A 13,630-nucleotide genomic window follows, 5' to 3' on the forward strand; every position below is an offset into this window, starting at 1 on the left:
TGGACAATCCACCTGGAATCTTTAATGAGAATTAGTTAATCAAAATGAATTACCAGAAATGGTTAAAGACAGCTTAAATGCAAAATGCAAAAAGGATAAACAAGTTTGCAGGAACAAATGTTAAGTGATCGCAATTTCAGCATTTTACAGCAAATGAGATTAGCTTAAATTATGTCAAGATCAAAGAGCTCTCTGAGGCTCTCAGAGGAGAGATGTTGATGAAGAACCTGGAGGAACAAACTGCTGATGGATTATTGCTGAGAAGACCGTGGCCTCTTTTGAAGGCTAAAAACAACAAACACTTTAAGGCAAAACAGTATTATTGAACACAAACCGAAAGAGGCTTTCAAACTGAACATCTTGATGGTGATAACTTTAGTGATCCCTTTAACTAATTGAAATCTGCTCTTGGAGTAGTTGGAAGCATGCATGTCCACTTTCATCAGGCAAGTGGAATCAGAGCTTCCTTTGAGCTGCTGTGTTTCCTATCACTGTGTAAAAGAAGCTCCTTGCTGCCTTTACTGTTGGATGCACTGTGATATTTTCTAAGCAAGTGTGCACAAACATTCGGAACACAGTTTGGTTCAAACACAACTGATGTGAGACACATTCTCATTTATGTGTTTTGTGGTTAATAACTGGCATATTGTGGCATAAACAAAACACAAACCTGAATTTTCAGTCTTGTTATGTTTTTACACATCAAAATGAAGTCCATGACAGCAGTGAGAAATCACATTGTTGAAGGAAACTCAACAGCAGAAATAGCTACTTTTTTCATCGGCCACATTTTACCTATTTTTTCACAGAGGAATCTGTAACTGGGACAGGATTCCATGAATAGTTAAGGATATGAATTCACAGAATATGCTGGAAGCCTGGATGCAGGGATGACAGAGCGATGGAATGAAGAGCTTCCCTCAATCAACAAAGGAGTTACTGTAGAAAAGCCAGCTGGATGGATGCATGAGACCAACAGGGACGGACTCAAGCCAAAGTTAACTGGTGGACAGGAACAGAAAATGAAATTGACTTCAAATACTTGCAAGAGTTCTCTTGTATGTATGTTAGAGACGGGGTGTTGACTCTGACTTTTGTACATGTATGAAAAGAGCTGATTCTCGATGCCTGTACAAAGAACCTCAGAAGACAGATACAAACAGATACACCTTGGAAACACAGGGATCATTCAGAACCGAGAGGCCTCTGAGGGCAGACTGCAAGAAGGAAGAGCTGGACATCCAGCACATCCAACCCCACTCAGGTCTGATTCAGGCATGTTTGCCACCCCATAGGAAGCTTATGATGAGGATGGTGATGAATGTAGAGATTAGTGATGGGCATTCTGGCTCTTTCCAGTTAATCAGACCAATCAGCTTAACTTGCCTATAAGAGCCGACTCCTTAAGCTCCCAAGCTTACGCTCTTCATTTAGAAGCACTGGCATTTTTCCCTCCAAAAGCAGCCAAGTTTGCAACATAGCGTATTGTTAAAAATGTAATAAATCATTAGTATATTTTCTAAATAACAAAAATTGTATTTGTATATCATCGCTGTTGGGACAAAACCTTGAATCTCATACCAACAGAAACTGTCCCACACACACATTATCTAAGTTTCTTATCCTGGGTCATGGTGAGCTGGAGCGTATCCCAGCAGTCAATGGGCAGAAGGCAGGAAACACCCTGTATTGGTCTCCAGTTCATCAGAGGGCAGATAGACATACACGTTCAGACACACACTCAGACCTATTTTCCGAAGAAACACAAAAGGTTTGTGTATTCACTTTAAATAAGTAAGTACTTATGCATAGTAATTGGGTTGATGTAACATATTCTATTCATGTGGAGCCAAATTTGAATCGAGTCAATTTAAAGTTACCTTTTTTCAGTGTAAGTATGATAAATATTTGCTCTACTCTGGACTGGCCTAAGAACACATATCAGCAACCTGAGGGCCACTAATAACTGTTGAACCCGACCTCTGAACGCCTCATTCAAATGTAAACAATCAAAGTGTTCACAAGTCTTTAACCCAAGTAAGTCCAGAGACTCTCTTACAGAGCAAGGTTTTTAAACAGGCATCAGAAGAAAGATGAATGAATATACATTGTTCAGGACTGAGCATGGTTGAGCAAAAGCCATTAGGCTTCTTTCTATAGCATTTAACGCAAGCTCTTAAGGGCAACCTACAGAAGAGCTTTGTTGTCTTCTTGACAAACATATCCTTGGACTGGTGGAAATAGGCCAGACTGTAAAGATACCTTTTTGCTAAGATAGAGCCAGACACAGGAGTCAGTAAAGATACTGGGACATGTAACTGCAATATTCAACCAGTCCAGAAAAAGCAAAGGGGAATGAACTTGGGATCGATCCCCTACTGGGTTCAGAGATAAGAAGGACAGGGATTACAGGAAGAATCTGCAAGCTTTCAGGAAACTGCAGACTGTGAATTTTTTTTATTTATTTTTTAAAATGTAATCTATAATCAGCAGACATTCAGCCATATCTTGCCCCCTTCCTTTGACCCACTGGATCCTTCACTCCTGATTGGCCCACAGTGGTCAGGAGGACCCACAGTCTCCCCATCAAAGCTGAGTGTCAGTGAGATACTGCAGTATCCACCTGGACAAACACGGCGAACCATGACGAGAACAGCAGTCCTCTTTCTGCTCCTGAACCTTTGGATAACCTGTCTGGGTGAGTGTGTCTGTGTATGTCTTTACAAGAGTAGAATATACTATGGAGTTAATTTTGTGCCAAAAGCTTAAAATAATAAACTAATAAATCCAAAATGTCCAATATATGTGGCCAATAGAAGCAATGAGAGTTAAATTAAACTTGATTTTTTACTCATTTTCACTCATTCAGTTATAAATGTATTACTCTTTTTGCCAGTCTTTGCTTGACAATTTAACAAACTGACAATTTTGCTGATGTATTTTTTGCTTCTGACATTTGACTGACTTTTTGCACATTTTCACATGGGCAGGCCTTAGAAGATAACTCTCTATTGGTCAATCATTGAGGAGTAACATGCCTGCAGGGCTGCATTCAGACCCAACAAAATGAAACAAAACTTTTATTTAGAAAGAAAAAGTTTTGGATTGAACGCTGTTGTGTTACACAAGCATGGCAACTAAGGCAGCTGAGAAGCCCATTCTTGATATTCTTCTAAACTTATTCCATTAAAACACTTACATAAACAACATAAAATCAGTACACCAAGCTGCAGTGACTGCAGACTTTATTAGAATTCATTGTGGGTATTTATCTTTTTAATACTCCGGGATTTTTATACACGTCTCTGCTGACTGGGTAAAACCTCAGACGCCCATCAAACAGGAGAAAACATACCTCAAAGCCCGTTGCACACCGTTTCACCCCACTTCTACAAAGCATGTTGTTCAACCCAGAAACCTTGGCAAAAATCTGCCCAGCGTTTTTTTTTTGAGATTGAACATGGGCCTGAACTCGTAGCCCCTCCCAGTCCATGAGCTGCCTTGAACAGCATGAAAACAAGAGTGGAAAATATCGCTAACAGCTGCAACTCGATAGTTGATAGACAACCATGTTGACATATCATGTGTGGCTATTAAGTTGTGGGGCTTACAAAGGTTGTTATGTCAGTCTTTTCTTGCTTCTACCCCCAGAGTCCCTCCATGTCAAATCACTGAAACAGGTTTTTTATCTCAGCACACCAGTTTACAGAATGCTGCGGCTCCAAATCACTGTCTTTACGCAATACAGTGAACTAACGTTAGATATTTAAGCAGTTCAGTTTCATTACCAGTTTGGCTCTCTTAGTTAGCCATAGGGGACACTGCTAAGCTAGCTAGCACTATCATCGGCAAACTTGAAAAGTGGTATTAATGTTCTTCAGTGCCTAAAATAAGTCAAGTCAAATTTATTTGTGTAGCACTTTTCCAACTGATGTTGTCACAAAGCCGCTTCACAGAATTCCAGTAAAGACAAAGTTTTAACAAGAATGTAAAACCCCCAGATGAGCAAGCCAGGGGCAACAGCAGCAAGGAGAACCTCCCTCAGAGCTGAGGAAGAAACCTTGGGAGGAACCAAGGCTCACGAGGGGAGGACCCATCCTCCACTGGTCAAACTACCTACAGGGTTATTATACTACTAATATTAATAGCAGTAGTATTAGTAGTAGTAATAGCTAGGAGTCCATGAAAACTTCAATGCAGGGTGGGCAGCTAGTCCAAGGCAGGTGGCGGTAGCTGAGTCGTCGGCAGCTGGTCTGAAGTGGGTAGCAGGAGAGCTTGACAGTCAGATGTCCATCAGTGTCCGGCCAAAATAACACTTACATTGTTTAACATGGGCTAAAACAAGACCCATAAACGTGTGTTACCATAATTAATATGGGAAACCTTGCTATTAATGTCAGAAGGCAGTACAGCACTGCACCCGACAGAGCTCAGCATGATATGTTCTGCCATGCTGGGGGCGGTTCATGATGTGTGGCCATGTGTTCAGAAGACCTGTCACTCCAAATCAGTTTCAGAAGCAAAAAAAGGTTGCAGGAGCTAAATATATCAGCAGAATTACAAAATAGGAAAAAAAACACAGGAAAAACTGATTAAATTAATGATGATTTTATATCAGAATGAGTCGGTTGTCCACATCACTACACTCTCAGAAAAAAAAGGTACAAAACAGTCACTAGGGACCCTCAAGGGTACATCTTGCTGCCTTTAGTCAGGGAACACAACTGAACCAGAATCCATTGAAATTATATTTTCGAAGTTCTATTGACTCCACACGCGTCATCTTGTCTCCAGGCCTTTTATTTTATTGTTCTGTTTTAAAACATTAGTTTATTAAAAGGTACAAATTTGTACTTTATCACCTGAGATAAACTTACTTAAGCTTCACAATTGGACCTTAAAAACTTGTTGTTCCTTTGAGGGAACATTTACATTGTTCGTACCTTGATGAACAAAAATGTACCTGCATAATACCGTTATTTCTAAAAGTGTACAGCAATGTCTCCAGAACAGAATGCTTATAGCTTTATAGCTGGCCCCACCAACCTGTGGCCAGGCTGTCTATGCCACTCTCCTTTAATCAATGGCCAGTTTCTGACCTCAGATCCGCTCTTGGTTGGTGGTGGGTAAAGAGTGGAAGCACACAGGAGATGGTTCTTGAAATGGTTGTTAAGTGTACTTTTAAGTTGCTTACCCCGTCATCTCATGATGTACCACTGTAATCCTTACAGCTCTACAGTGCACGGAAGTGCCAGGCAGGCTGAAGCAGATTGATGCTGGGAATGGACAGGTGTTTGGAGTGTGCCCAAAAGGTGACATCTTCACCCTGTACGGATCCAGCTTTATAAGATTACAAGGACTGCTGAAGCACGTCAGTGTGGGACCTGCTGGTGTCTGGGGAGTCAATTCGACCAATCAGATCCACAAACTTGTGAAGGGAGATTGGGTCCCTGTTCCAGGTGAGTTGGTCTTTGCATATTTTGCAGGAATTTAACATGTCTGCACATTAACAGTCACTCACTCATCATCTAAGCCACGTGTTCTCCTGAGTTGAGGGGGTGCTGGAGTCTTTCTCAGCAATCATTGGGTGAAAGGCAGGAAACACTCTTGACGAGTCACCCACAGGGCTGATACATAGACATAGGGGCAATTTAGTATCTCAGACTTGCCTTTGAGGAAGTCCCAGTGAGAACCTACAACCTCTACACATTAAGAGCCGTGGTAGCCCATCCAGGAAATCAAACCTGTGGCCTTCTTGCTGTGAGGCGACAGCACTATTATCTTTGCTGCTATGCTGCCCTGCTTTTAAAAATGAAGGTGCCAAAAAAGGACACTTTGGAGAAGCACCTTAGAAGGACCACTTTTGGTTCCCTAAAGCAATGATTCTCAATGCAGTCCTTGGGACTCACCAGACGGTCCCACATTTTTTTTAATCTAATCTAGCTTGTGGATCTGAGACAGAGCAAAAATTTTAAACCCTTAGGTAGACCTGAGGATTACATTGAGAAGCAGTGCTTTAAAGATCTTTTCAAAGATTGCTCTTTGGTAAATGAGAGGTGCAAATGTAAATAAACCTTTCCAAGTTTTAAAGAGCACTTTAAAAGAGTTACAATGGTTTCAGACCCACCCCTAGTTGCTCATAAATGAGGACAAAAAAGATGGTTCTTCAAGGGTTCTTTAGAAAAGAAAATGGTTCGATATAGAACCATGGACACTCATAAAAACCATTGCATGATCAAATGTTCTTTGCATGGTAAAAACGTTCTTCAGATTGTTGGAGAATGAGCTGTCGATGGTTCTTCTTTTATTCTGGTAGCATTCATTTATTGCCACAAGCTTGGCATTGTAACAACAGAAAGGTTTCAAAAAGGTTCTATGTAGAACCATCTATGGCACATTCAGAAGAATCCTGGGCTAAGAACACCAACGCCCTCTACAGGAAGGGCCAAAGTCGTCTTTATTTTCTGAAGCACCTGAGATCCTTCAACATCTGCTGGACTATGCTCAGGATCTTCTATGAGTCTGTGGTGGCGAGTGTTATCCTCTATGCTTTTGCATGCTGGGGAAGCAGGCTGAGGGTGGCAGACGCCAATAGACTCAACAAACTGATCTGCAAGGCCAGTGATGTTGTGGGTGTGGAGCTGGACTCGGAGGGAAGGATGCTGTCTAAGCTGCAGGCCATTATGGATAATGGCTCCCACCCACTCTACGAAACGGTGATGAGACACAGGAGCTCATTCAGTGCAAGACTCATTCTACTGAAATGACCACAGAGTGCCACAGGAGGTCATTCTCACCTGTGGCCATCAAACTCTACAACTCCTCCCTCGGTGTCTGATTCACAAAGAGGGGTTCATCTGTGCAAAACTCAACACCTAACAGTGCCGTTCATATGTGTAATAATAATGTGTGCAATAACTCAGAGGGACAATAATTTGAACTGCCTTATACTAGTTTAATGTTTAATATTTACTATCACAGTCAACTCCACTTTATTCATAAGAACTAAAATCTTGTGTACTTATTGCAAATTTCTCTTTATCTTTGTTTTAAATTATTAAAGTGGTTATTCTTTTACATAAATGGTTGCAACTGTAACAACTGCACTTTCCCTTTGGGATCAATAAAGGATTCTGATTCTGATTTATGATTGACAAATTAATTTTCAATATTTATTTTACAATGCAAAGGGTTCTTTGAGTGTTCATGGTTCTATATAGCACCCTTTTCTTTAATAAAGAGCCCTTGAAGAACCATTATTTTTAAGAGTGTTGTACTAGAGCAGAGAATCCACCATCCTGACTGTGTTCTGGTCTGGGGAGCAGAGACTCTCCTGGATTGCCGATTAACCTTGAGTGCCTAAAATTATATATGTCCAGCAATGACACTGAGGTGTTTAAAAACTCCAGCAGCAATGCTGTGTCTGATGCACTCAGACCAGCACAACACACACTAACATACCACCGCCACATCAGTGTTACTGCAGTGCAGAGAACGACCCACCACTCAAACAGTACCTGCTCTGTGAGGGTCCATGGGGGTCCTGACCACTGAAGAACAGGGTAACAGAGTATCAGAGAAACAGATGGACTACAGTCTGTAACTGTAGAACTACAGAGTGCAGCTATACAGTAAGTGGAGCTGATAAAATGGGCAATGAGCATAGTTCTTGATGATCTACCTTCCTGCAGAACTGAAATATCTGATAAATCATCTTCTGAAGTCCTTTGACGATTTGAGTTGAGGAGGAGATGTAATATATAGCGATGGTCCATAATCTCATTATGGACCCACCAGCATTTATATGAATTTCTGTCCATCTGTTTCTGTCTTTACTCTTCTCCTTTGTCTCCAAGGCATGCTCAAACAGGTGGACGCTGGAGGAAAGATGTTCGTAGCCGGTGTCAACCCGGGCGGTTTGGTCTTCTGCCTTGGTGCAGAAGCCACCACTAAATATGCAGGGCCAGGTAGTCCTGCTTCTTGGACACAACTCCCAGGAAAGTTGAAGTACTACAGCTGTGGACCGCACAGTTGCTGGGGAGTAAACGTAGAAGAACAAGTATTCCTTATGAAGGTGAGCGACAAAATTGTGGTGATCTATCTTTCAATTCTGACTTCTTTTGCTTTAATGAAGTGATGTTTCAAGTAGCTGTAGGTTTCTCAGCATATAGTGCTGACTCTGGGAAAGTTGCATGTTCTAGCACTTAAAATATTGCAGCACTGAAACAGACATTACATAATTTAAGTAATCATGGTGGAATAATTTGTCATGTACCTGTAAAAAAACAGAAGTGGCAAGTTTTGTTAAATACAGTATATCGTTGCTGTCCAAAGAAAACCATTTATCTCAGTTTTTTGTCGATTTTTATGTTTTCCACATCATTTCAACACACCAGGTTTTCTCCTTTATTTTGTTTAAAAAAATTCATGATGAATGGACCAATGGAAATACTCTAAAATCACTTGGAACAATTTTTTTTTACATTGACTTACACTGAAAAGTAAGTGTTTTTGCCTGCTCTTCTAAAGTTACTATTTTGGAGATACTTGTTTTTCATTGGACATATGTACTTTATTTTCTATAATATGATTACAGTTCATCACAAGGGGGCACTATTAGCACTCACATAATGTTTCTGCATCAATAAAAGAGACAAAACCCATTCACGGATTTGCGCCACTGATTTGAAAACAGGGAAAGAAACGGCTTTATTCCTATAATCACCTCAGCCGAGGCACTTGTGAAAATGAATTACATACAGTTGACTACAGTTACCATGGGCACTAGTACTTGACTAAATATTTGAATGATTATATGGACACACAAGGTTATTTTGCACACATGCAGTTTTTTTGCATTGCTTAGAATTTATATAACATGCACCACAGTATTGTTGCATTGCACAGTCTTGGTATTACCTTATTACTTATATATATTGCTGTCGGAAGAAAACCTTGTATCTCCAAAATGGTAACTTTACAGGAGAAGGAAAACCCTACTTTACTTTTAATGTAAGTCAATGGAACCAGAATTTTTGCCAAGTCATTTTGGGCCGTTTGTTTTGACCATATACACTGCTCAAAAAAATAAAGGGAACACTTAAACAACACAATATAACTCCAAGTAAATCAAACTTCTGTGAAATCAAACTGTCCACTTAGGAAGCAACACTGACAATCAATTTCACAGCTGTTGTGCAAATGGAACAGACAACAGGTGGAAATTATTGGCGATTAGCAAGACACACTCAATACACTCAGTGGTTCTGCAGGTGGGGACCACAGACCACTTCTCAGTACCTTTCTGCTTTCTGGCTGATGTTTTGGTCACTTTTGAATGTTGGTGGTGCTTTCACACTCGTGGTAGCATGAGACGGACTCTACAACACACACAAGTGACTCAGGTAGTGCAGCTCATCCAGGATGACACATCAGTGCGAGCTGTAGCAAGAAGGTTTGCTGTGTCTGTCAGCGTAGTGTCCAGAGGCTGGAGGCGCTGCAGGACCGCTGCAGGACCGCCACGTTGCACCACAGACTGTCCAGGAGTTGGCGGATGCTTTAATCCAGGTCTGGGAGGAGATCTCTCAGGAGACCATCCGCCACCTCATCAGGAGCATGCCCAGGCATTGTAGGGAGGTCATACAGGCACGTGGAGGCCACACACAATACTGAGCCTCATTTTGACTTGTTTTAAGGACATTACATCAAAGTTGGATCAGCCTGTCGTGTGTTTTTCCACTTTAATTTTGTGTGTGACTCCAAATCCAGGCCTCCACTGGTTAATAAATTTGATTTCCATTGATGATTTTTGTGTGATTTTGTTGTCAGCACATTCAACTTTGTACAGAACAAAGTATTCAATGAGAATATTTCATTCATTCAGATCTAGGATGTGTTATTTGAGTGTTCCCTTTATTTTTATATATAAAAATAAAGGGATATATATTATATATATATATATATGCTGAATTTTGTTTGAATCTGTTTTATTTCAGGGCGTCACTCCGACTGCTTGTGCTGGCTCCTTAGAATGGCAGCAGATACCTGGAGCTCTTTCTATGATTGAAGTTTCCACTGATGGAAAAGTCTATGGGCTGGACTCAGAAGGAGATGTCCATCAAAGGTACCTTTACAGTCTTGACTTTGCATGTAGAAAACTAAGATCATGGAAAAATAACTGTATAACACCATGACTGGTTTGATTATTGCAGGGAAGGTGTCGCGCCTTGCAACCTTGCTGGCACTGGGTGGCGCAAAATCAACCTTTCTCAGAAAGTCAGACATGTTTCCTACGATCTCGGCTACCTGTGGCTCGTCGGCAGAGACAACCACATCACATACTGCACTGAATAAAACATAATATATGGAATAATATCAAGTTCAAAGTTCTCACATCATGAGCAGAAACCTAGAAAGCTTTTGAAAAATGCTTACATGATCCATAATCCTCTTTTCACTAATTTCCCTTTGCTTGTGTATTTGACCAAATATTGCAAATGATGTTAATAAACACAGTTATTCTGATTGAGCACCTTTGAATGTTGAGTTCTCTTTTCATTTTTTTAGATCCTGAGACATAAAATATAAGACAATTCTAGTCTATTTGTAGATAAGTCTCTTGGACCTGGCTTTTAACTCACTCACTCACTCACTCACTCACTCACTCACTCACTCACTCACTCACTCACTCACTCACTCTTAACAAGATTGTCCACAAGAGGGAGCTACTGGCTCTGAACTAACTACACTGAAACAAACCCTGCGCTAGATGAAATGCCTGAACACTGTGGGTGCACAAGAAGTGCATGCTTCCTAGGACTTTTGTGGTACTACATGTTGGTGCTTCACATCAGTGACACTCCTTGCTTCCAGGGTAACCTAGAACAAATGAATGCCAGTAGGTGGCAGCAAATAAAATGAGCATCTACACTTTTAAATAACTGTTTAAAAAGATTCTTTGTACAGTGTTTTATAAGAACCACTTTTGCTTCCATAAGGAATATCATTTACAATATTATAAAACAATTATGTATGAGATACATAACTAAGTTTAACGAACGACCACATGATGAAAAGTTTCTAGGAAGGGCCTTCAAATTGGCGGCGTACCTTTACATCACGTAAACAATTAAAAGGTACTTCGAACTGATTTCATTGTCATTGTTAAAGAACCCTTTCGTGGGACTTTTGGGGGAGTATCATTGGACACTAGTAAGTTTTACATGTAACTTGGAATGACTGGATGCCAACTGTAAAAAATGAGTAGAAATTTGGCTGTAGTTTCATATTAATGTGAGTGACAATAAATAAACAACAACAGAAAAATGTGATGTAGACTTCTTCTGTAAAGATAATGGTTCTATACAGAACCATGAACACTCAAAGAACCATTTTCATAATTAAATGGTTCTCTGCTTAGTGAAATTGTTCTTCAGATTTTTGGAGAATGTGTTGTTTATGGTTCTATATAGCACCAAAAAGGGTTCTGCTATTGTTATGATGTCAAGCTGATAACAGTAGAAGTGCCCTTTCCTATACACCCACCAGGCATAACATTATGCGCCTGTAGTCCTGTTTCTCTGATACTCTGTTACCCCCTTTTACCCTGTTCTTCAGTGGTCAGGACCCCCATGGACCCTCACAGAGCAGGTACTATTTGGGTGGTGGATCATTCTCAACACTGCAGTAACACTGATGTGGTGGTGGTGTGTTAGTGTGTGTTGTGCTGGTCTGAGTGGATCAGACACAGTGTTTTTAAACACCTCGGTGTCACTGCTGGACTAAGAATAGTCCACCAAAAACATCCAGCCAACCTGTGGGCAGTGTTCTGTGACCACTGATGAAGGTCTAGAGGATGAGCAACACAAACTGCAGCAGAGTGGACACTGTGGACACCTCACACTGCTCTGTGAGGGTCCATAGGCGTCCTGACCAAAGTATCAGAGAAACAGATGGACTACAGTCTGTAACTGTAGAACTACAAAGTGCAGCTATACAGTAAGTGGAGCTGATAAAATGGACAAGGAGGTGGTCATAATGTTATGCCTGACCGGTGTGTAGCTGTCAGCTGGTAAAGTCTGAGATTGATGTCAGTCTCTCAGTCTATATATCAAAGTCTATCAAATTCACACTACATGTACACTGAAAAAAGGGCATCTTGTCACCTGACCTTAAAATGACCTTAAATCTCATCAAAATATCTAATATTTCCCATGTGGAGATGGTTGTGCACTGATTATAAGACCATCTGTCTTACTTCTAGACACTTTTCACTTGTTTTAAGTAAGTAAAATTCTCACTATGCTGGCAGATGCTTTTGCTGCTTTCAGGCACATTTCTTACCAATGGAAAATTATCTGCCAATATAGTGAGATCAATTTACTTAATAAAATCAAGTAAAACAAGTAAAAAACTGTCTAGGAATAAGTTAGATCGTCTTCAGTTAAGCTGCAACGACCTTGACAGTTCCCTAACCTCCAGCTTGAAATGCAGCATTGTCAGTCATATGTTAATAGTAATATTATCTATCAGTTAATTGTCAATAAAACTACTCTACCTTTAAATTAGCTGAAAAAATGCATTATGTATATAATCGAATGTCAAATGCTGATAAGTAGAGATCACAAGATGACCAGATGGGCAGAACACAGACAGATCCATCTATTATCAGCGTAAAAAGAATGGTGCGAAAACGGCCAAGAACAAAACCAAACCAACCCAACAAGCAGCAGGTTTGTGCCAATGTTCCAGAAGGTTCTAAGGAGATCCAAGAGGGCTGTGATTTCCAGCTACAGCACCATAAGATCCAAACCAGTGGTCACCAGCCCTCCTCCTGGAGATCTATGGTCCTACAACTAACATCTAACACCCTCACACCTTCAGCCTCCCTCAGCAAGCACTACCCTGCTGAAATAAGACCACCAGATTAAAAGCTGATGGCTTTGCTTTCTAATAGGAATGGGCTCAATGGCTCCACTAGTTTCCTGTAGAACGTTAGATCCCATTAAGAACCCATCTGGAATCAGTCCTAGAACAACTACCAGTCCTTTACACTGTGATATCAACCCATCAAGAAATCACAGTGACTGTTGTCCACCAGCAGAAGCTTTTAATGGTTTGGATGACTTTTCCAGCAAGGAAATCGGATCCAACCAATCAAGAACTTCTGAAGACCTTAATGGGCTGCAGCAGGTGTGGTTGGAGGAAGGTGGATCTCCAGGATCCCTGAATAACAGAGCCAGTCAAAAGTTTGGGCACACCTTCTCATTCAGTGGTCTTTCTTTATTTTATTATTGTTATCTACATTAATATTGATGGCATCAAAATTAAAAAGGAGCCCGTATGGAATAATGTAGTAAACAAAAACAGTTTCTCTAACAGCTTTGCACACACTTGGCATTCCCTCAGTCAGCATCACGAGGCCGTCACCTGGAATGGTTTTAATTAGCATGTGTTAATTAGTTAATTCATTAAGGTGTGCCTTGTCCACTGTTTATTTGTGGAACTGCTTGTCTTCTCAGTGTATTTGAGACCAGTTGTGCTGTGTGGAGGTGGAGTTGGTGCACAGTTATGTATGTGCTGTATATGTCTATGATGTCCTCAATGTTAATCTACAATGTAGAAAATAATA

At 40.6% G+C, this 13,630-nt stretch overlaps 1 protein-coding gene across 1 annotated transcript; it reads left to right on the forward strand.

Annotated features, from left to right (window-relative positions):
* Positions 1–2,413: 2,413 nt before the first annotated feature.
* Positions 2,414–10,539, forward strand: LOC108410438 (fish-egg lectin-like). Its single transcript, XM_017681516.2, has 5 exons — positions 2,414–2,698; positions 5,232–5,459; positions 7,857–8,074; positions 9,996–10,123; positions 10,212–10,539. Exons 1-5 carry the CDS (start codon positions 2,644–2,646, stop codon positions 10,351–10,353), a joined length of 771 nt encoding a protein of 256 aa, XP_017537005.1. The 5' UTR covers positions 2,414–2,643; the 3' UTR covers positions 10,354–10,539.
* Positions 10,540–13,630: the final 3,091 nt, after the last annotated feature.

The sequence above is a fragment of the Pygocentrus nattereri genome, chromosome 17 (assembly GCF_015220715.1).
Source record: "Pygocentrus nattereri isolate fPygNat1 chromosome 17, fPygNat1.pri, whole genome shotgun sequence".
Classification (NCBI taxonomy): domain Eukaryota; kingdom Metazoa; phylum Chordata; class Actinopteri; order Characiformes; family Serrasalmidae; genus Pygocentrus; species Pygocentrus nattereri.

What these genes read in the sequence shown, in the direction of transcription:
- LOC108410438 (XM_017681516.2), top strand. Translation starts at nt 2,644, where the DNA reads ATGACGAGAACAGCAGTCCTCTTTCTGCTCCTGAACCTTTGGATAACC. An exon ending in AACAAGTATTCCTTATGAAG is followed by an intron (nt 8,075 to 9,995) that starts GTGAGCGACAAA and finishes GTTTTATTTCAG; the next exon opens with GGCGTCACTCCGACTGCTTG. An exon ending in GAAGGAGATGTCCATCAAAG is followed by an intron (nt 10,124 to 10,211) that starts GTACCTTTACAG and finishes TGATTATTGCAG; the next exon opens with GGAAGGTGTCGCGCCTTGCA.